The sequence below is a fragment of the Sardina pilchardus genome, chromosome 9 (genome assembly GCF_963854185.1).
Source record: "Sardina pilchardus chromosome 9, fSarPil1.1, whole genome shotgun sequence".
Classification (NCBI taxonomy): Eukaryota; Metazoa; Chordata; class Actinopteri; order Clupeiformes; family Clupeidae; genus Sardina; species Sardina pilchardus.
The window spans coordinates 32,098,324-32,122,603 of record NC_085002.1 but is presented as its reverse complement, the minus strand read 5'-3'; the positions used below and the strand labels follow the sequence as shown (position 1 = coordinate 32,122,603).

Below are 24,280 nucleotides of genomic sequence, written 5' to 3'. Positions count from 1 at the left end.
CTCAGCCTCCAGCTGCCTCATCTCACAGAGCAGTCTACAGCGCCCTCTGCTGGTCAAGCTTTTATAAGGCAGTCTAGAAAGCCTTGTGAAAAAAACGTTCTCACTTGTTTGCAATCAAACACACACACACACACACACACACACACACACACACACACACAGAGAGAGAGAGAGAGAGAGAGAGAGACACATGCACACACACAGCCACTAATTTCAGTATCTTCATTTCATGGATGTCATTTGTAATAGCGAGCCCTTGAATCCCCTATGTAATCCTCCACCTCTGCTTCAGTAACTGAGCGAGCGAATCAAGGTGAGAGATCAGAGCAGGGACACACAGGCTCAATCATGGAGCTTATGAGGGGGGTTGGCTTCAAGTGCCTCCAGCTCCCATGTTCATTCTGACAACAAAACAGCATCTCCATTGTCCATCCTCTCATCACCTGGTAGATGCAGGAGAGACATTATCATGCACCAATTCAGCGCTCTCAGAGGTCTCTGCCCACAGCCCCATCCTCTGGTCTGAAGGACACCTCCTCATTATTCCCTCCTTCCCCTTTGTTCTTCTGGCTCCTCTCTCCATTCTCCGAGGGCCATTATTCTGTGTGTTTGCTCTCCTTTTTCTCCTCATTGGTGTCAGTGTTGAGCTTTTATTATTGTACTCAGTATTGTCATTTAAATATGCAAATATCACCAATGAAAAACCGGTCAAGCAAGAGAGAGGCGCACAACTGAAGGAGACCTTCCGAACAGACAGAGTTGGAGTGGAGAAAATGGAAATGCACATTGCAGTGTTAATTAGGGCTCCTCCATTTTTTCTCTCCGTTTGGAGGTTGGTCAGTTTCACGTATCAGTGATCTATCTAAGACTGGTCACTGTCAACCGGTGTCTCCCCTAGCAACAGAGCATCTAGCGTTAATGTGTGCTCCGTGTCCGAACCTGCTTGACCTCAGTGCCAGTGCTTATTCCCCTGAGTGGACTCATCACCTCCGGCATCCTCTGAGACCGCTGGCCAGAGCGTCCACATAGAGAGAGAGAGAGAGAGAGAGAGAGAGAGAGAGAGAGAGAGAGAGAGAGAGAGAGAGAGAGAGAGAGAGGGACGTCACACTGCGGAGGCTTGGGAAATGAGGGATGGTGGGGGAGGGGGGGGGGGGTGTTAATGCCGGTGATGGTGTCTCTTGACACGTACACAGGCATAGAAAATTTCACAATAGTCTTTTAGGAAAATGTGCTTTCACTAACCTTTGGACCCATTAACAGCTCACCTTCCTAGCTCTATTAATAGCGTGTCGGCCTTGACTGTGTTTGTGAGCAAGGTTTTCACTGGAAAACAACACACTAATCCCTCTCAGACAGCCCAGGGAGAACAGCTATGACCTATGAGTGCTTTCTTGTTTGAACTACTGATATTCACATCTACAGCTGTTATTTGTATATACTATACCCACCATGTGTACCAATGTGTCATTTTATAAGATGAGGCGTAATGCAACTGAGCTGAATAAGCCATCCAATCTCCCAACTACTGGATGTCATGAGATTGATCTTAACAGTATAAAGCAAGCATTGTGGATATCATCATCAGCTCAAACATTTTATGCTTTGTAGTCTATGGTTTTATGATATGATGGGGCTATCTGTTATACATTTATATCAATAGCATTTACTCAGACTGATCAGTGACGACATACTGAAAGTGATGGTGACAAAGAGCAGTACAATTCAACAAGCCCTGATATTAGTGCATTACCACTATCTAGTAGATTAGTGCTATCCACTATTATTTGATGGTGTTTATTATTGGGTCTATCTTAATGTGTTAATTGCCTGAAAGAAGCTAGATGGAAACACACTTTCATACAGACAGATCTCACTGTTGTGTTCTGTCTCTCTGCTCTTAGACTGCTGACGCTGCTGAATGTGGGAGAAATCAAATCCTCCCTTTGATCTAGCTACACAAAGAGCACACATGCAGCTGGATGTGGCTCTAAAGCACGCAGGGGCACAGACACAGCACACACGTACAGTAATATCACTAATTAGACACAATTAGCTGACCATGGGGCTCAGTGTGTGCATTCCAAGATAGATATGTATCTGCACATCAAGGTTGCGTAATCACAGTGAGTGAGAAAGATCAGAGCACATCACACACTAGCCTACATTATCAGTGCCTTTCAGCTTTTGACTGTGCAGTTGAGAGTGATTAACTCATGAGCACAGTTTTGCAGAAAAATGACCAGACTCAGGCCAGATAAAGCGGTGATCTGCTTAAAACTGCTGGACAGTTCCGTGACAGCGCACAATCCCCCCTGCAGCTTAAGTGGATCTGATTTGTGAACTCAGAGTACCATGTTCCGCCAGTCACACCTGCTGCTCCAGCTGTTTCTGTAGCCACGGAACATCAGAGCACAGTCTGCTGCAGAGCAGTGAGCGGATTTACTTGGCTTTGCTCCCCAATCCCACCTGATGGTTAAAATCGTACACTTCCTGTGTGGTCATCTACCTGTTTGAGAACACTATCCACTCCACCCAGAAGCCCAAAAGGACTCCATTGTGTTTGTGGTTTGTGAGGTTTGCCTTTCAATCTTGCACTCCCTCTGTACTCCTATGTTGTCCTTCAGACGCAGGACTACTGTATGTCCTCTCATTAGGGTAGATATACTGTAGCTGACGCTCAGAACACTCTTCCCTCTCACTCTTTAATCAATTGCCTTTAATCTTCAGTGTCTCCTCTCCACTCACATGCTATTTTGGTCTGGCTCTGATCCTTATAGAGACACTCAAGTTTATGAATGCTCGACCTCCACATTATACAGTCTAGTACATACAAGCATACACCCATACATACAAACACACACACACACACACACACACACACACACACACACACACACACACACACACACACACACACACACACACACACACACACACACACACACACACACACACACACACACACACACACACACACACACACACACACATACACACACACACACACACACACACACACACACAGACACAATACCTAATGTCTAAAAGGTCTCAATTTGTTTTATTGCCTGAAGAGGTGAACCCAAGCTTAATTGACAAATGACAACAGCGGGCAGTAACCATAGCAACCCGTACCTCCTCAGATCATTCACTCCCAAGGAGCTGTTTGAAACAGGGACAAAAACAAAAACAACTCATTACATATAAAGGTCTTACCAACAACAGAAACACATGTTTTCTTCATTTCATTATTACATGTAGTTTGTAGTTTAAATTCACACAAAACATTTGGTAGAAAATAATATGGTAAAGCCAACTCATTTGTTCCTTAATCCATGGTCACTTTCTGTTTGTCAAAATGTATGTTATAACAGGGTAAAATGTTTTAATATTTAATATAATTCAATATTCAAGTGGCAAAACAAACAAGATTCTAAGGCACAATTGTAATGTCTCCCAAACACATGCAAATTTACCTGTCTGATTTTTCTGTCTGGTTTTTAGGGCATAGAGATGTGTCTGATGCATTTTTATACATGTTCAGATGGTCACTGTTAACCCATTAAACATTCATCAAACTTGAGAGAGAGAGAGAGAGAGAGAGAGAGAGAGAGAGAGAGAGAGAGAGAGAGAGAGAGAGAGAGAAATGTGTGTGCATTGTGAAAAGGGAAGTTGTCTGATAATCCAGGATATCTGGACATCCTCTAGGCTTTGTACTGGCCACAGGTGATGCAGACTACAGGACAGAACCTCCGCAAGTTATGTAACGGCCACATGCTGAGGTGCGCTGGACATGCCAGAGAGCAGAGCGGCCATCAGCACTGTTTGCTGTGGACAAACTCCCATGATCCAGATTTTTGGTCTCTATTTACTATGGTGCTACACAAATAGGAAAAGACCATAAAATCACACAGGGATATCTCTCGCAGGGCACTTTCATTGCTCCGTAATGATTTCCTCTGTCCCTTGGTGTGTACACACACACGCACATACACACACACACACACACACACACACACACACACACACACACACATTCTCAAAACACCACTGGACCTCTGAAACTAGACGTTGAGGGCTCTTGCGTTGTCTGTCTCTTCCACAGTGAGCAGTACTCAAGGCCAGTGGGGAGTAGTCAGACTGCTGGCGTCATGTCTGAAGTCAAGGCTTCATTAAATAACAGCCATGACGGAGAACAGATGGCAAAGGAGTTGCTGTGGAACACCTCCCCAAGTGTGATAAATAATAGATTGTTATATCTCCCCAAATTTAATAAGGGATACTATATATCTGTCATCATTTTTCTGTTTATTTAATAAATAAACTGTTACATCTCCCCAACATTTATGAGGGATACTGTATATCTCATTTTATATTTGTTTAATAAATAGTATATATCGTGTTTAATAAATACAATACATATTGAACATGTTTGAGGGAGCAGGTTCATTATATTTGTTTAAGTTGATTGCAATGAAGACATCTGAAGAGAGACATTTTTAATGTTCCATGAGAAACAGCTTCACTTCAAGCGTACAGTATTTGGTTAGTAGTGAACACTGAGGTGGTAATAGTTTAGATGACTCAAGCGCTTAACTTCAGCGCTGGAATAGCTGCAGAAACTGTGTTCATAGATTAACACATTGAGATCTGATAGTTGTTATGGATGAATAACAATGTTACTACAGGGGACTTTCATCTTAGCTGACAGTTTGGTCTGTAAGCCGCTCCTGTGACTATATTAATGCTTTAAAAAGGTTATGACAATATGCAAAAAAACCCACAAATGGTCCAACTGTCTTCTGTCCAGGACAGCCCATCTCTGGGAACAAGAGAAATTTTACAGTTTGAGGTGCTGCTGGAACTGCTTTGTAAAGCGCTCCCTAACATGCTCCCAACACAATTGACATGGAGTCCGATACAGGAAGTTCCCTGTGTTGACATGAAGCCCACTCTGTGATATCCTGTGTGGCCCATGATTGAGTGTCCAGACATACAGTAACTCCAACAAAGTGGATGTGGCACTGGGGCATTCGGTGACGTTAAAAAAGCCCACATGGGGTTTGGTGGGGGTTGGGGCAGAGCGGTCAGCTGTACTCCTCTGGGATCTGTCCAGGGATCCTGACCTCCTGGTCCAGCGTGTTCCTGGGGCTGGAGTGGACGCAGCTGGAGCGCGTCTCGGCCGGCGTGTTGGTGCGCTGCAGGAACTGGAGGAAGTTCTCCTGGAGCGAGCCCTCGTGGCTGGACGCGCTCAGCTCGGCGGGCCGGCCGCTACAGCAGCGCCGCAGGCGCACCAGCTGCTCGCGGATCTGCCGGTTCAGCATGCCGTAGAAGAACGGGTGGACGGCGAACGAGGAGTACGCCAGCCAGGTGACCACCTCCTCGATGTCGCCGGGGCTCTGCACGGGGGCGGTGAGCGACAGGTGCAGGTGGAAGGCGAAGTACGGCAGCCAGCAGACCAGGAACTGGCCCACGATGACCGCCAGGGTGAGCGCCGCCTTGCCCCCGCCGAAGACGCGCTCCGGGGACAGCCGCTGCGGCAGGTTGCGCGTGGTGGTGATGATGGTGGTCTGGCTGTTGATGGAGTCCGAGCGCCGCTTGACCGCCGGGGCGCTGGCGGCCCACGCGGGCACGGGCGCCCTCTGCTGGCGCGAGGCCAGCCGCGCCACCTTGTAGACGTTGCAGTAGACGGCGAAGATGACCGCGGCGGGCAGCAGGAAGCAGAGCACGCTGAAGAGCACGGCGAACACCTTGCGCAGGCGGCTGTGGCTCCAGTGCAGCGAGCAGTGGGCGGCGGCGATGGAGCTCTGGTGGCCGTACGCCGGCCAGCCGAACAGCGTCACCAGGGCCAGCAGGATGGACTTGACCCAGATGAACACCATGACGCCCACGGCCAGGTGGAGGGTCATCTTGACCTCGTAGCGCATGGGGTGGACGATGTAGTAGTAGCGCTCCACGCTGATGGCTGTGACGGTCAGGATGGACGCGCAGATGAGGAAGACGTTGAGGAAGATGTACACCTGGCACTCCAGCACCGTGAAGGACACCGTGCCGAAGTAGGGCGAGCTGGAGATGATGCCCAGGGGCATGAGCAGCACGGCGCACAGCAGGTCCACGGCGCACAGGTGGCACACGAAGGCAAACTTCTTCATGTGCGGCGCGCGGGCGATGGCCACCATGACGCCCGTGTTGCCCAGCAGCGCGGCCAGGTTGAGCGTGACCATGCAGAAGAGCCCCAGCAGGTCCTTGATCTGCGACTGCGACGTGGTCACCACCTCCATGCTGGGGGGCGTGAGGCGCGTGGGCGGCCACAGGCTGGCGGTGGCGTTGAGCGCGGGCGGGTAGGTCACGGGACTCTGCGCTGGGCCAGACCACGCTTTAGCCATTATGGGACCGGCCCCTGCACTCTCCATTGCTCAGAACACGGCCAGCGACTCACACCGCCATCAGGGCTCTGCACTCTCCAGATCCTCTGTGCAGGACTCACTGGGGTGGACAACTGAATCAATCAAACATTGTAATGCTGATTAGATTATTACATTATTTCATTATTACAATTGGAATAAACATTTCACATTTAAAATTTACTCTGCAAATCCTTTCTGAAGGAACAGGTCATACAAACCATACAAATGCGGTTATATAACTTATAAGACCAGAGATTCACCTCACACTTTCAATATTTCTAGACAGTTCTTCAGGGTAAATGGTCCCCTTATACTGTAGTAGATTGTTATTTTGAATATTTTAAACAATGGTACAATTATATGTGCTATTATGCCATATAATTACACAGAATAATTACACAATGTATTTCATTGTGCATGTTGGTGTATAATCTAAGAAAAATTATGTCTTGAATGTGCACAATAGGAAAAGAAATGTGATGCATTAAGTTATTATCCGGTAATTTTAGTCTACTATTTTTGCATTCTACTATATGACTATTCTTCTTTGGCCTAATAGTAGTACATTATGGTTAATGTGTGAATTTACCATCATTAATTTGAATAATTCATGACTATCTGAATCATTTAAAAACAGAATAATACTGACCATGGTCACCAATGCATGAACAATCCATATTTGGGTTGTGTTCCTGTATATCTGTGTGTGTGTGGAGCTCTAAAGGATGATGGCATATTACTCCACAAATGTAAACGATCTTGGCAGGGCAAGGGGCCAATGAGGGATTGCAGTATCTTTTAAAGCCATCTTTGTTATGTACTGTAAGTGTGTCCTCTTTTCTCACCCTTAATCTAGAACATCACTGACAACATGTGTAACGCCTGTGAGATATTCTGGTGGACTGTTTCACACATTAATGCTGCCTTTGTATCCAGTGGCTCATCCTCTGAATCATTTCTATCACAAGACGCATGTGGTCGTTAGAATACTCAGCTCAAGCCACGGGCACCATTTAGCATTAGATCTAACACAACTGAACATGAAGATCAGCTCAGTGAAGGACCTAGCTCTATAATCAATACGGGTTCACACACTGATCTAGGGGCCCCTTGTCTGTCTTGTCAACAAGGGCAAATCAACAAGGAGACACCGTAGGTGTTCTATTTTACATGTCTCAAAACAAAGGACTGAGGGGAAAAAACAACCCAATCTCCTCCTCCAGTCATTTGTCAACTCCTTTCGCCCACCTCAAGAATAATATGTTTTTGCACTGGAGGGTTATTGACCTTGCGTAATCAATAATGTTAGCGGGTGGGCTTGCCTTTTTGCTATCAGTGATGTGGTCATGCATGAGTCACACATGATTGTCCCTAGGTCATCCCACAGCAACCCATGACCTTCCCTCCTCAAGGCCACTCTTCTCCCTAATGAGCCCCACAGAGCTGCCCCCTCCTGACAACACAGCACCAGGAATATCACAAGCCTTTTCCAAAGGAGACCTTTCAGCCCTTTCACTGGATCAAAAAATAACATGGATAACCTGGAAATCATGACAAATTCTGGGATGTCCTTTCTACCCTGTTCTTAATGAATGTACAGCATGGATACGAATGATACTCTGCACGACGGTTCATTTCTTTGTTGATAACCAGTAAGGCCTAGGCAGTGCATGCATACGTCTACTTGATCATATAGATTGACTCGTTCTCTTACCTTTCCCATCTCCTGTCCATTGGGAGCACAGTAAGATTCCACATATCCGCATGTTCTGAACAGTGCCTGTAATGTCTCCAAGTGATGTTAACTCAAATCATCTACTGGAAGAAAACTACCATTGAACTAGTGAAGTTCCCGGTCATTTCCGTTGAAGAGAACTTCCCAAGGTCAGTGCGCCGGCCCGGTCTGCTCACGGAGCCGGTGGTGTCCCTGCGCCGGAGCGATAACAGATCACAGGGCCGATGGCCCCCGCGTCCAGCCCAGCGGTGGGGGCCTGAGCAGCGGCCGCCTGGTGTGCTGTGGTGTGGTGTGGTGTGGTCAGGGCTGGTTCCCCACACAGCGCCTGTCCTGATGCTGCTATCTGTGCTGTGTGAGCGCGGCCTGCCCGGCTCAGATAAGGTGGAGCAGGAGGAGCAGCTCCAGTGCTGTGGGCGCTCTGCTGCGCTGATCAACACTCACAGCAGCGCACAGCAGCGCCTGCAACCCTGAGCATGTGTGAGGGACCTGTGATGCTGCTCGCCCTCCCCATCCTCCTCCTCCTCCTCCTCCTCCTCTCCTCTCTTCTCTCACTCCCTCACTGACCACCACTGTGTATGGCAGTGACTGTCACACATTGTGTGCCGTGCTGATTTCCCCCCCTCTCTTCTGTCAGATAGACACATGCTCCTCTGTCCCTTTGACAGCCAGATGTCCCCTGGGTCCTATAGTGCACCACGTCACTGATACCGATTTCAGACTCACCACTGCAAATATAACATGACAGCCTTTTTCCTTGCTAAACCAGTTAACTTAATGGAAACACTTTGTATAGATATACTTTGTTAATTAATAATTACTTTTATCCTTTCCTCTTTCTCAACTCTTACACACACTCAACAGCAGCACACAAGTAATAATTTCATCTGGTGGTGAGCAGAAGAATGCTTTCGTTTAGTAAGTGCATTAAAAACGGTTTTATGACATAATGTCTTGGTGACAGTGGAATGCTATTACATTGCATCATGGGAGTCCTTTGGCCCTCCCCCAACACTGGCATCACATGAAAGATGGGGAAAAAAGAGACACATTAAATATTCTATGCTCGAACATTCCTAATGAAATGAAAACATAACTAAATGCAGAATGAGCATAACGGTTCCTCTACTAGAAATGCAGCTCTGGGTTGAAAAGATTGATCCGGCAGCCTCACATCGATTAAACAGTTTAATGGACGTCAACAGTGCCATCTTATGGTCAGTTTTAACAAGGGTTAAAGGCAGGTTCACAACCGTAGTACTCCCTGGGGCCCGATGACCGAAAACTTTTTAAAGGCAATCTCTGTGCCTTGGTTAACTTTACTGTAAACCAAGTGTCTTTAGTATGAGAAGAATACAACCTCATGCTGGTTGATTCAACCCTACTATGCATCAATCAATCAATCAAACAAACAAACAAACAAACCATCCTGCATAAACTCTTGTATGCATAAAGCCTCATCGTCTACCTGACGACTTAAAAACAACAGAAAAGAAATGACAAAAAAAACCCTTCATATACAGCACTAGGCTAGAGTAATATAAAGAAATAAGGGGCAGTCATAGACATTAAACAGTGTAAGCCTTGCTTAGTCTCCTGTCTGACTTTATAGTGTGCAATATGACAACATATTCCAATGAGACACATAACCTCTCTTACTTCCAGACAACACCAGGCTTTAGTGGAAGACATAGTCAGTTAACATACTGTAAGTGAATATTGCACTTGGGTCAGTTGTTCAATTCAATTTAAAAAGTGACCAGAATAATCAGATATGAAGAGAAAAGGCACAGAGGACTGAAAGCAGATATGTGAGGTGTTCCTCCCTCGTGACCTGAGCGCATGTCAGGATGGGAGCTCTACATTTTGAGCTTGAGCAGATAGCGAATGCGGCACTGGCTCTCCTTATAAACCAGATACTCGCTGTTGCTGAAGTAGCTGTTCTTGTACTGCGGCTGGTCTTTGGCTTGGCCATGGGGAACAGCCACCTTCTTGCCATCCAGAGTGATGAAGATGTCCTTGGAGGGATCTGAATGAAGGCAACACGCACGCGCACGCACACACACACGCACGCACGCACACACACAAAAACTCCAGTCATTCATTTGTCCTACAGCAGGTGGATTCCAAAATGCACATAAAGAACTAGAAAAGCACTCAGAGAGCGCAGCTACCTCCGCCTGCCTTCTTCTTCCTAGGTTGTCATACATTTGAACCTAAACTATTCAGAGCGCCAACACGTGGGCATACCATGCCATTACACCACTAAGCTAAATACATAAACGGCTCCGGAATCCCGACGGAATTACGGATCACTCCCAAAATGTAATCGTTTCTTCCTTGGGTCATGTCATCCCTGACATTCACTGAAAATTTCAGCGAAATCCATCCATTACTTTTTGAGTTATCTTGCTAACAAACAGACAGACAGACAGACAAACAAACAAACAGACAGACAGACAGACAAACAAACGCCGGTCCCCGATGAAAACATATACCTCCTTGGCAGAGGTAAACTAACTAATAGGCTAAGCATTTCAAACTGATGACAACAATACTAGTATGATAATCCTATCTGAACTCCTCCTTGTGAACAGTATGGCTTCTCCAGGACAACTCTTGCAGCGTCTCTTGGTGGTTGCTGGTCTGATTTTCAGATGGTGATGATGCCACCAACCAATCAGTTTGGCAATAGCACCGTGATTCTCTGGGTTGTAGTGGCTTTCAAGTGGAAACACTACTGTAGCAATTACAACTCCAATGATTGGCTCAAATATTTTCCTTTGGAACTGTCTACAATTAGACCAAGGATGGATGTGTCTAATGTGTAACAAACTGCTAAGTATGGCTATTTTATAACTTCCTCAGGGTATGCACAATGCCCCTACAATGTGGTTCAAATGCACGTGTTTGATGGAAGAAACTTAAAGGGATAGTTCGGATTTTAAGACACGAAGTTATATGGGTTCCCTGTCAGCAACGTTGTGCATCAGCACTGACTTACCCCCCGACAGCGTCCTGTGAGCCGAGATCCAGCCGGTTTTTGATCGTTTTTGATGCTGAAGAAAGTAGTCCGGCAAGTTTCTGGGGTCACGAAAGTAAAGTGTTTTTCTTCTCAAAACCATATGCGTTCAACAGAGTGATATATTTGCACCACAAAAACGTTGTCCAGCTGTCAGTAGCGCGCAGTGATAGGAATCGCGAAAAATAAGTAAGTGATAACGAGGTTTGAATTTTTCCTGGACAGCGTTTTTGTGGTGCAAATATATCACTCTTTTGAACGCATATGGTTTTGAGAAAAAAAACACTTTACTTTTGTGAACCCAGAAACTTGCCGGACTACTTTCTTCAGCATCAAAAACTGGCTGGATCTTGGCTCACAGGACGCTGTTGCGGGGTAAGTCAGTGCTGATGCACAACGTTGCTGACAGGGAACCCATATAACTTTGTGTCTTAAAACCCAAACTATCCCTTTAAGAAAACAAATTTGAAGGAATGGACTACATTTTCTGGATGTTGAATTGCAAAACAGATGGCAATAGTTATATTTTGGTTAGCATGAAGAGCGGTACAGCCTGTATTTTTTAGCTTCTAATACATAGCTTTTATTTAGCGCTTTTCAAGGTTCTCCACTTAACACATCCATGACATTTAAGTTTAACTGAATCAGTGTAAATGACGCCAGACTTTTAAAGAGAAGGCGTATGAGCAGTTAAGAGTTAACTCATATGTGGTCCCACCTGGTTCTTGCATGCCTCTAGCCACAACAGAGTCGAAGCCAGCCGGTGGCTTTCTCAAGGAACTGTCATCGCGCGTGATGGTATGCTCTTTACCCAAAGCCACCTCGTTGAGGAACATGATTCCAAAACCCTTGGAGGTAGAGACTGCAAAGAGCAAACACTTTGACATCAAGAATATGACAACAAAACAGATTTGGACATGTGTACAAACCAACACTTTCTGCACCTGTTCATCTGCACAATTGTTCTCTCCATTAATCTATGATGGAGACATGCACTGTGTGAGCAAGTTAATAAAGCTGGATGTTTCTGAAAAGATCATTCTTATAAAGATCATTATCATTCCTGTTGTCATTATCATTTTCACTATCATTATTACTATTAGGGCCCACTGGGACTAACTACATGCTACGGGCCGGGTAGACCAATTTATGTGCACTGAAAAAAACAAAAAATGAACGCTAATCGATCCTTCTGTTCTCAGCATCACAACAGTGTGTTATTTATGGACGGTTTTCCAGGGTGTGACTGCTTGTCATTTGTTCACTGACCATAACCGGCGGACTTCTGGTTCTCGGAGGCAAAGTAGATGCCTTTGCCCACGCGCCCTCCTGAGTGTGGCATGATCCGCAGGCCTCCTTTCAAGATGGCCGCCACCACAGCCACATTGGTGCCATGCCAGAGCAGTCGCCGGTTCTCCAGATGGTCGTGCTGCTTGAAGCGCTCTGCCTGTGAACGATCAGGCGTGAGATGCTAACTGATGGAACGTGAGCTAAGGTGGAGCCAATAATACACATGCAATCATCTGAAATGCTCTCCAAAGGGGCTGATTCTATCCCCTACTAGAAGAGGTGCCACCTGATGAGAGCATCTGGCATGTCCACTAGCCGAGTTCTTCCAACAGCACGCTCAGGCCAATCCAAACTTATCTCATCTGTCGTCCCTCATTGGTGGAACGCACTACCTGTTCCTACTAGAGTAGGGACATCCCTCTCCATCTTCAAAACATTTCTGAAAACCCTCCTCTCATAGCACTACTACAGACAATTGCACTCAGTGATGCACTTATTGTGCTTTTTTTTTTTTTTTTTTTTTAAATGTTAGAATTGCTCTTAAAAGCTTTAAATGTTTTTACCATGTTGTAAGTCGCTTTGGTTAAAAAGCATCAGCCAAATGTAATGTACAGTAATGTAACTACTCTCCCTCAGACCATTCAAAAGAGCCCCTGCTCTGAGCCCACCAAACTACAAAACCCACGTGCCAACAAAAAGGCTGGGCTGTAGAAAGGCCCAATCCTCACCTCCGCTTCTCTCTCCACTTTCCATACATCCACAATCTTTGGATTCCTGTAGCTTCCTGCTGTGGCATCCAAGTATTTTTGAATGACCTAAAAAAGAGATAGGCAATCATAACACTTAAAAGTAACAGTTAAAAAAGCTCATCATGTGCTATTTCAGTAACAATAATGTAGATGTTCAAAACCGTTAATAAGATCATATGAATGTCTACCTGAAATTCCTCTGTGTCGCTCCCTACTGCGCTGAGGCTGCACTTGAGAGACTGGTAGTCCTTGTCTAAAGGATGAGGCACCGTCTCCACCTCCTGAGGCTTCCCCGACTCTGCCTGCAGACTCTGGGCCACTTCAATATCCGCCAGAACCTGTTACAGCCCAGAGACAAACAAACCAGTGAATATCTTTTGACAAAGAGTTCTGATGTCTTTTTCATGATTTGATATGGGTTAAACTGTGTCTAAGAATTGTTCTTTCATTCCACTAACTAGACCGACTGCCCTTAATGGAGACTCTTAAAAGGCAGAACAATCTTACCAGAAGCATCTCCTTCTTCTTTTCGATGACTTCGGCCTCACAGATGACGGGTGGCCTGCATCGGCCAAAGTTGTGGGGGATTATGGTGAAGAAGCTGGACGAGAGCTCCTCCAGACGCTTCTGGTTGGAGCCACGTTTCACCGCCTCCTCAATCTGCTCGATGACCTCAAAGCCCTTCGCTATCTGACTCTTGCTGAGCTTTCCCAAGGGCATCTTCTTGATGTCTGTTTGAATTTACATCACAACACTGTCAACCTTAAAGTGGGATTTTAGATGAATAGTTAAAGCAACACCTCTGTTGCATGTGCACTTTTTGTGTATCCAGCAAATAACGATATCCACAGACAAGGTAGAGTAGGTTGCATGATTTTATAAAAGTAGGATGCATTGCGACATCGAAAAAAGTCAAATTTGTCGTTTTTATGTCTCAGTCCATCCAACTACAGATCTGCTACGCGGTCTGATAAACTTACATAGAATGGTTACAGGCGATAGAGGGCTGCGAAGCGAATGCATACCGGTAAGTGCCGTTCACCCTGTTACGAGTTGATGAACCACTGAAATGATTTTGGAAACATTATTTTAAGGTACAAAGAACTCTTTACTGTAGTGCTGCTTTAAGATACCAAGCTTTGTATCCTGGCCATTCTGAGATGCATTTGACCACTGTTGTAGTGTGGTCACCACACCAATGCCAATGCATTCTGAAGTTGCTAGGTCAGTAATCGCCTATTATTATATAGAGGGGCGCTCAGACAATGGAAAATGTGCCGTTTGTCATATCATAAGGTTATGTGCCATCAAAATGATTTTGGGAATGTTATGTTAAGGTAAAAAAAAAATTCTATGCTTTATGTAGATCTGTGATGTAGATTTAATAGGTGTTTTCACTTATCACTAATTAATCTACCTGGCTGTAGAGTTGTGCTAATTAAGAAAGTGGTTGAAACTATGTTATGACATAGGCCTTTTCCACCAGCAGAGAGCCAGTTCTCTTCTGGTTTACCCCCAGATTTTGAATTATTTGGAGCATTTCAACCAAAAATAAATAATTCGGAACCTGAAAAGTTGGTTCAAAGCTAGCTGTTTTTTTTTCCTGAGAACCGGTGTGGGTGTGTCATTCTACAGTTCAGTTACGCACGCAACACCCTTTGTTGACAACGCATACTTGACCTTGTGGGATTAAACAGACTATTTGCCTGTTCACTAGATCTCACACCACGGTTTAAAAAAAGCTGAACAGAACCAGTCCATGGCTGAGTCCCCCAGTTTTGGGGCCCCTCTTGTTAATCATATAGCACTTAGCAACATTCTCTGACATCATGAGGTTAATTTTTACTGTTAAGCTGATGAAACCTACTCATGGTTGAGTTAATTTTAAAGGAACACTTCACCGTTTTTTCATATTAAACTACGTTATTCGCTTAATTAAGAGTTGATACATACCTCTCACGTTTCAATGCGTGCACTCACTGGCTCTGGCGCGCGGCGCAACTTTGATAGCACTTAGCTAGCCCAATGTTAATGTACCAAAAGTTGCTGCTAACTGCTCAACGGACTCCTTAAAAAAAGTATTACTGTAAATGCCAATGCTATTTCATTGTTATCTCTAGAAATGCTTCCATTAATGCTTAACTCTAAGGCTGGTTTCCTTTCCCTACTTTCTTTGACATTGTATTTAGGTGTTTCCATGATTGATGACCATTACCTCTGGTCTGATTGATAAGATCAATAAAAAGTTTGCTTTAGCTTTACGGCGCATATTTACTACTTTATCGCTCAGTCCTTGATTAGTGGCATTACAGTATACTTCCAATATGTTACCAGAAGAAAGAATGTGTGTTACCAGTGTCATGCAATTACACAAGACATATACATGTACTTATAGTATATTATAAGCATGCTCACTCTATGCTCTTTTCTCTATGCACATTTCTTGTATAACTGTACTTATTGTGTGTTTACATGACACCGTCTTTTTGATCACGCCCTGATGAAGGCCTAAATGGCTGAAACCGGTTGGTGTTTTTTACTTTAGGCTACCCCATGTATTGACAAAGGGTTTTTAAACTATACAGTACATTCCGTGGCTCAAAGGAGAGTGCCTTGGGTACGAATATTTTATGGAAGCTGCCTTAATGGAATAACTCCAAGTGCACCCCTTACCTGGACATAAGACAATTAGAGCACTCAGTAACCTCTTCCTTTGTTCAATCCATTCATCAATCAGACCGCGGGCGCTTACACAAATATGAGAAAGAACACATTATGATCCGGGCCTATGATCCCTGATCCTCTGCCAGCACCGTCTATATTCCTTTCAAACGGTGACAGCGTCATTGCAGACCAGACACACAGGTTTGCCATTTGTGAAACAGGGTAAGATGAACACAAAGTTTTCTTTCCATTCTTTTTTATAGACATTTTCTCCCAGCTAACTTTTACCTGTAGTTCACTCCTCACTTGGCACGCTAATTTCCTGTAGGCAACCATTGCAACATTGTCATGTCAGGAGGTGGGTCAACCAAGTATTTAAGAATAAAAGAAAGATACTGTAGTAGACTATCCAAAGCAGTAGCCTAATTAAATCAAAATATGCCAGGCTCAGTGTTAAACAGTCCATCATTGCCAAAATGAGTATAGCCTGGGCTACACATTTATTATTCACAATACTGAAAGGAGAGATAAAAAACCTTGAGTTAATCAAGTGCATTTAATTACTCAAGTAGACCATCAATGGGCCCATCCATAGTAAATTTCATGATTTTTATGCATTGTCTGTGTAGATGCGTGTTGACTAACAGGTCATCCACCGGAGCGGCGTTTAAATATTAGCCTATCCTTTGGCCCGCCATCTATAGCAGAGAAAAAAAACTAGCCAACGGGCTAGTTACTTGCCCAAAACCAAGCACAAAACATAGAAGTATAATATAAGTATAATATATAATAATCATTATTATATTATAATTAACTTAAATTATTTTTTATATTTTTTCATCTGGGTGTCTCTCTCCCTCCCATCATCATCACCGCCTGTCTCCATGATATAACCACATGGATGGCTTTAAACTATTTGACAGTAACTATTTGAAGCTGAAGCTGAATGGCTGGGCTCCTTGTTGTTGGCAATAAATCTGCTCTGGCAAAAATGAACACCTTCACCCTCTCCATACTGTAGAGGACTGCACCATACCTTGCTCCACTCAAGTCAAGAGCATTGGTGTGATGCCTGTGTTACATAATGCATTGACATAACAATACATAATGCAACTCCATCCTGTCAGGCATTTCAAATAAGCGACCTTGGGTGTCATGAAAGGCGCTTTTAAATAAAATGTATTATCTTTACTGATGTGGGGGGACATTTCATTCAATGATTTAAGCATAAGGCTGCAACAGAACCAAATGTCTGAATACTGTATAGTGATATTACTGTAGTTTACACTGCCATATGGTGCATCACTAGTGTTGATTAATACTGGTCATTTGACCAGATGGTGTTGATTAGGTAATAGTATTACTGTCCTACTGCTGGCAGCACTCTGTGGTATCCAGCTTGATGATGGGGTGGTGTAACAGTAACAGTAACAGTTCCTTCCAGCTTTAGATATACAGATCAGATCAGGAACACACCATGATTCAATCACTTGATATACCAACTTTAACTACAAGAACTTGAAGCAATCGTTTTCTGTATGATTTTGTCGCTCGCATTGCTTTGGAGGATTGTTTCATAACCTTGCTAGTTGCTACAATTCATTTATATTGGAGGGGATTTGTTTATGCACATCTCTCTAAAAGGTACACCATTCAGGTTTACATGTACAGGTTTACACAATATATTTTACTCTGCTGTTGTAAATAGCTAATGTCTCGTGACCCCACACACACACACACACACACACACACACACACAGTACACAATAGAGCCTTTTGTTGTGGAGGTATATGATTAACAACAGGCAAAAACCAAAAATCTGTTAAGAGCTATATCTATATAAGGTAATGTTTCACGATTCTTGTAAGATTTGTAGGGTCGCGGTTCTTGAAATTGCATGGCTGGTTTTCTTGGTAGCGACTCGCTACATCTATGCTGTATATAGCTATGCTAGGTGAAAGATTCATGCATTATAAGTTTGCCATCAAATTGGCTGCGTAAATGTTATATTAAGGTGAAAATCTTGCATTGTGTACCTTTAAAGTCCCACCACTGCATTTGAGTCAGGTTGTGGTCTAGACTTTGACTTGGCCCTCGCCAGACACTAATTCTTTTCTTTTTCATCTTTGTAGATTTGCTGGTGGGTTTGCAATCATCTACTACATTTACATGTACTTCAGTATCCCACAGTTATGAGGCTTACCCTTGTGATTTTGATCATAATATGATATGGTGTTTACATGAACGTACAGAAGCATGGTTACTGATAACCCTGAATACATGATGAATACTAGTATCCTGGTTACTAACAATACAATTCCATAACATTAGCACAGTTCAGCGCGTTTGCATGAGAAATCGAGATAAGGTACACTATATTGCCAAAAGTATTGGGTCACCTGCCTTGACGCGCATATGAACTTAAGTGACACCCCATTCTTAGTCCATATGGTTTAATATGACGTCGTTGGTCCACCCTTTGCAGCTCTAACAGCTTCAACTCTTCTGGGAAGGCTTTCCACAAGCTTTAGGAGTGTGTTTATGGGAGTTCATCCACACAAAACTCTGTCATCCATGTCTTTATGAACCTTGCTTTGTACACTAGTGCAGTCATGTTGGAGCAGAAAGGGGCCATCACCAAGCTGGGCTTGGCCCCTTAGTTCCAGTGAAAGGAACTCTGAATGCTTCAGCATTAACCAAGAGATTTTAGACAATTCCATGCTCCGAACTTTGTGGGAACAGTTTGGGGATGGCCCCTTCCTGTTCCAGCATGACTGTACACCAGGGCACAAAGCAAGGAAATTGTGTTTACTTAGCAATTGCATGGCCCAAGCTTGGTCAGGCAGATGGCTTTACTTCTGACTCTAGAATACTTTGGCACACAGAGGAGTTCACGGTCAGTTCAAACAATGATAGGTGCCCAGGATCTAAGGCTGCAAAACAAGACCAAAACACTCCTCCATCACCGTGCTAGACGGTCCAAGGACATTGTTCCAGAAGGTTTGTGCTTTGTTCAGATGCTACTTGGCAAATCTCAGACTCAGTCATATTTATTTTTTAGAAATGTGTAACCCTTGTAAACAAGCAATACTTGTGCATGACTAATGTCATGAGCTTTAACATTTAACATGCTAACAGATGACTGTGGGGTACAAACAACTACTAGCTCTCTTCTTTTTTCCACTTCTCTGAGCACTGCACGGTCTGACCTTGGGGAGAATTTGCTTGGATGTCAATGTTTTCCACCTGGCTGCTAATTACCTTCTTAATTTCTAAAGAAGCAGTAAGTGTGTACCAATTTTTCACACAGTGATTCAGCATTTTGTCTTATTTTTTGTTAAATAAATAATGACACAGTGAAATGTCATGTGTTATTGGTAATCTGATGTTGTATCGCCCTAATTTTAAGATCTGGTTATCAGAGGATTTTTTTAATTACGTTCCGACACGTAAAACCATAGATTTGAAAGAGGGTGTATTTAGATAAAACAGCTAATCTGCTATTGATCAAAACAGAGGTGAAGTGTAATATGCATTGTGATATTATTGCTCATATTAAAACAATGTAAATGGTTCCCACCCAGATTCATGGCCTCCATGGCTTCCTTGAACATTTGCTGGCTGAAGATGAGCTCAATCAACTTCGTCGTAGGGGCATCCAAGGTGCAGGGTAGGACCTTTTTTGACACATTTGATAGGGGCGCATCAACCGTATCCACCTGTAAAATGCATACATGACTCCAACCATTAAAAAGTAGGTCTCCAAACAAAAGCAAACGACTAAGTATTTTTCCTTTACAAGTTAGAACATACATTTTGAGGCAAATTTACTCTTACTCTTATCACATACCTTGATCTCAGCATCCTCATCTCCATCCACTTCAATCAATGTATATTTTCCCGGGTGAGTGACAAAATTTTGCCGATCACCCCAGTTGTTCTTTGTTTTGTCTTTGAACTTCTTCTCAAACTCTTTTATGGCCTTATTCACATCTGAGAAGGGACTAGATAAGTTGGAGGCACCTTGTTCCCCCTTTGTAAAAAGAGAGCAAACTTGCTTCAACAACTCAAGCTTCAGATTTCATTTTGGATTGAGATTTATTTTTTTAAGACACTTTTATGGCTAAAATTGCCACTTACCACTCTCCCCCACCTTGTCCAGCAGTAGTATTGCTTTCCTGATGTTAAGACTTGAATGACATAGAATTTGTTGTTGTTATTGCCAATATTGGTCTGGTTGAGCATGCAATCATAGTCTTCATGTACCTGTAAGGTAGCAAATCAGGCAAAGATAATGATACACTTTCAGATCCAACACTGCAGACAGGAAATGCTCTACATGCAATACATTGCAGATAGAAAATGTTCTACATGAAAGACAGCATCAGTTCACTGAACTCTGAATGACAAGATGCATATCTGAAATTAACATTTGTGAGGATGCACCAACGTGACTATTTCATGCAAATGTTTTCTGTTCATTTCTTACATTCAGAACAAACACGCTACTAGAGTAGGGGCAAGGGATGTGTGTATCTGGAGAATCTGGATAACAATACATATTATAACACAGGGGTAGGGCTGGGCAAATAATCAAATTAATGGATTAATCCTGATTATATTATGACTTCCAACAATTATGAAACAACAGTCAAACAACAATCAAAATATAATGAATATTTTGCTACATTCAGTTTCACAACAATGCTCTCCTTTTGTCTTGATTGCATTATCTTCAATGTGCATTATCTTTTTTTTTTATCCTGCTGGTCCTACACAGTGGTGGCAGCCTCACCTCAGCTGATATGTGACAGCAGCTATCAACCTTCTTTTGGCCTTTCTGCTCTGGAGCTGCTGATTTCAAAGCTTCTTTGGCAGTTTGGAAGGCATCCTTTGGAGCCTCTTCTTCTACCTTGACCTTCTTTCCCCGAGCCTTGGAGGATGCGGCTGCTTTTCTCTTTGGTGGCATGCTTCTTTCTCCTTTTCAGTATTTAAGCCTATAGTATTGTACCCATATGAAAATGAATTAGTCACAAGTGGATTATAATAGAAAAGAGGAGATAACAACTAGCCAGTTTAGGTGTCAGCTACGGATTGTGAAAATTATGACCTGAGGTCAACAATATCATGCACAGACCTACTGGATGGCCTATGTAGGTTTGAACAGCTTTACTGCCCCATTCTGAAGTTGGCTGTGTCATCATGCTGTGTCAAATCATAGTCTGTTTATTTCTAGAAAACTAGAGTTTGTAGTCTGCAATGGTGAGGAGGGTTATACCACTTCCTGTACCATCTGTCACATTTACACCATGTGTTTGCGTATCAGCTGAAATAAGTCCAGGCAGCTACCATGCCATGCAACTTATTCAACTACATGACATTCCCAGTATGAAGCCAATATCGTTCTGCATGTCAAGGTTTGTTGGCTTGACCAACAATTGGTGATACTTCATCATATTTGTACCCCACAACAAGTTGTTAGCCTATAGCAGTACATAATTGATACGCTACAGATTATGTCAATTTTCACAGAAAACAGAGTGGCCTAATTCTCGGGTCCTTCACGTGACTGGCTGGAGAGATGCTTAGTGATTTCCCGTAATATCGATTGGTCAGTAAACTGGGCTTGTCTGGACGTGCCCAGAATTACGTCATTACAACGGCACCAAGCCAAACCGAGAAGTCGACATTACAGTAGGCTAGCAGCTAGTTTTCCTACAACCGAATGATGCTATTCCCTGCTTAACTAACAATGTCATAACATCGTTTGTAGAACATATTTTCCGTGACAAGTAGATGATGATGATAAGACACGACCAGCTAGCAAGGATAGCCGCAAATCCTGTCCTGTCACCCGCCCCCTCCAGCTTTGGTAACGTTACTGATGCAAGTGCAACCTAGCGTATCTTAAAGTTCAATCGGCTGCATATAGCGATTCATATGTGTCTGGTGTGTGGTAAAATGCACCTACCTTAAGAGAAATTACGGTGATTTCTGAAGAATGTTATGGTGGATAACCTGAAAATACTGGTGTAGCCTACCACGGCTGTTGCAGACAACTTAATTTGTAAACTTACTTCCGGTTTTGATTTAACGTTCGGTTCGTTTGGTCCTCCTGTGCGAGACTGTATCCAATCAAAATACGCAAAGTCTGAGCAACACGCCCTTGTGTTTGCATTTTGCAATGCAAATGATCGATGGATTTAACTCTCAAAATAGTCAAGAGGTCAGATGATTCCGGAGTCATAATCAAACCTTTGTATTGTGAAATAAAGACTTATGCAGTTGTGCCACGGTGAGGTAAGATAGACTATGTTGAAGTGGTGGTTGTTAGCAGAGACTTATCCTTAAAAGGACTAGTTTGTTGTTAGGCTAGTCCCCTTTTTTCAAAATCTGATCACATGCAGCATGTTAAGATGTTAATAGGCCTATCTCTGAGGATCTTGCTTACTCACATCATTAAGCCGGGAGACAAAAGTCTCAACTTCTTGCCCTCCTCTCCAGATGATCAAGACCATGTTCATGTTCAATGTGATCACACACAATTTAAAGTGTCTCGGTTTTAGTTCAGAGAAATCTGATCACCCTAAGCTAAACTATATCTGGTTGTAGGCTACTGTACAGCATAAAGGCAAAGCTCAACAGCAGGAGGTGGGAGAAGCTCAAACCCGATAGGCTGCTGGAGTACACCTGGTCAGGAGGGCCAGCAACATGAGGAACAGTAGCCACCTACAAACTTTGCCTATTCAAACTTCTTTTAATATTATATTGGGGCTTTTTGTCTCAGAGTGAGGACTGGTAGGAAATGAGTGTGAGAGATAGATGGGGGTGGTTGGAAAATAACTGCGGGTCAGAATCTAACCCAGATTCTCATGAGCACTTGAACTCATATGTGGTTGAGATGTGCTGCGCACAGATTCTTAGTCACACAGCCTATCAGAAACAGGAGTGAGAGCAAGAACGACAGGTTCTTACACACACACACACACACCTTCATACTTAGAGTATGAACTCTCATGCTGCCCCTTCCCCCATTATAGGCCTACTGCAGACTGCCCTTTGATCCTGGCGCGCAAAGATTCACCCCACCCTGCTTGCCCACACACATACACGCATGCACACAATAGACATAAGCTCTACTGTCACTCCTCAGCAAACATTGCACAGACTCCTCATGTTTACAGTGAAGATAATAACAAGAGGAGAGAGAGAAGAAGGGATTACTATAACTTGTGTCCTTGGGGGATGCTGCTGGATCATGCACCTCGGGTTTCAATAAATAATAATAACATGACAACATTTCAGATGTAATAAATTGTTTAATCTGATTGATTTTTGACTTGGAAAAAAATGTTAGGATATCCCAGAGTGCATTTCTACATTCAGAACAGTTCACGATGGTTAAGAACACCATTGAAAACTAATGTATCAGACACAAATATGAAAATTGCATGTTCAGAAGCCACAGGTTTTGACCCTTACATTTGCCTATAGATCCATTAATGCTATCATAAGGAACAGCAGCCACCCCCAATTTATTCATACTTCTTTTTATATTTGATTAGGGTCTTTTGTCTTAATTTGTCCTTCCATCCACACTTCTGCATAGTGTATAAATGGGAAGGAGGAGAGGGGCAGAGGCAGAGAGAGGGACAGGTGAGAGGATATGAGATGAGAGGGACCAGAGGATCATTATCAGTGTCTGAGAGACTGAACATGTAGATTAATCTGAGTTAATCATCTGTCACACCCAGTAGACTGATATCAGGATATTTGATCTCAGTAAAGACTTATTGCTCTGTCAGGATTAGAATCCAATGACTGAGCCATCAGCTGAGCCAATCACTAGTTATGAGTTCATATGACCACTAGGTGGAGCTCCAGCCTCAAAGTTCAATGTGTTTGCTGGTTCATTGCGGTGCGTATGTTTCTTTAGATGCCAAAGTCAGTCATGTTGGTGTAATCCTGAAGTGCATGGGGTAAGCGATCTTGGACTTCTTGACCCATGTGAACTGGTCACAAGGTCCGGCTGATCAGACAGCTTGGCAGATGGCAGAGCATTATAAAGTCTAATGCATGAACTCTTGGAAACTGAGAACTTGTGGCTTACAGCTCAGCTATATACAGAAAGAGCACAAACTGTTTCAGTGGTGTGAGACTCCACTGACATCTAAAGTGTGCTAAAGAGGAGAATGGGGCCCTCCTGCGAATCATTAACTCCTTTATAGTTACCTTGTTCTGATGTATCCATGGCTGACAGTGTGGCTTGTAGAAAATGTCAGCTGTTAAGTGACTGAAAATGTCAGCACTTGATACGCATTTCAAACCAGAGTGTTGAGATTCTCAGCGCTGCCCCTCCGGTGGCTTTTGTGGGGATGAAAAGGACTAATTAAACGTCCCAGGTTTCACTATTCA

General features: G+C 43.5%; 2 protein-coding genes across 2 annotated transcripts; both read right to left on the bottom strand.

The window, feature by feature from the left end:
* Positions 1–4,406: 4,406 nt before the first annotated feature.
* On the bottom strand, positions 4,407–8,563 carry gpr61l (G protein-coupled receptor 61-like). Its single transcript, XM_062544768.1, has 2 exons — positions 8,122–8,563; positions 4,407–6,499 (listed from the first exon to the last, which is right to left on the bottom strand). The coding sequence occupies exon 2, from the start codon at positions 6,411–6,413 to the stop codon at positions 5,088–5,090; it is 1,326 nt and encodes a 441-aa protein (XP_062400752.1). The 5' UTR covers positions 6,414–6,499; positions 8,122–8,563; the 3' UTR covers positions 4,407–5,087.
* A 751-nt stretch (positions 8,564–9,314) lies between these two features.
* On the bottom strand, positions 9,315–21,970 carry parp3 (poly (ADP-ribose) polymerase family, member 3). The gene is made up of 11 exons (XM_062544766.1): positions 21,837–21,970; positions 20,661–20,862; positions 20,006–20,131; positions 19,716–19,898; positions 19,446–19,584; positions 13,708–13,931; positions 13,389–13,538; positions 13,180–13,266; positions 12,431–12,608; positions 11,880–12,023; positions 9,315–10,168 (listed from the first exon to the last, which is right to left on the bottom strand). The coding sequence occupies exons 2-11, from the start codon at positions 20,832–20,834 to the stop codon at positions 9,999–10,001; spliced, it is 1,575 nt and encodes a 524-aa protein (XP_062400750.1). The 5' UTR covers positions 20,835–20,862; positions 21,837–21,970; the 3' UTR covers positions 9,315–9,998.
* Between the last annotated feature and the right edge of the window lie 2,310 nt (positions 21,971–24,280).

Excerpts from the sequence above, each read along its gene's own strand:
- gpr61l (XM_062544768.1), bottom strand. The coding sequence starts at position 6,413 with ATGGAGAGTGCAGGGGCCGGTCCCATAATGGCTAAAGCGTGGTCTGGC.
- parp3 (XM_062544766.1), bottom strand. The coding sequence starts at position 20,834 with ATGCCACCAAAGAGAAAAGCAGCCGCATCCTCCAAGGCTCGGGGAAAG. Across the intron at positions 13,267-13,388 it reads GCGACACAGAGGAATTTCAG|GTCATTCAAAAATACTTGGA; the intron begins GTAGACATTCAT and ends TCTCTTTTTTAG. Across the intron at positions 12,024-12,430 it reads CCAGAAGTCCGCCGGTTATG|TCTCTACCTCCAAGGGTTTT; the intron begins GTCAGTGAACAA and ends TGCTCTTTGCAG.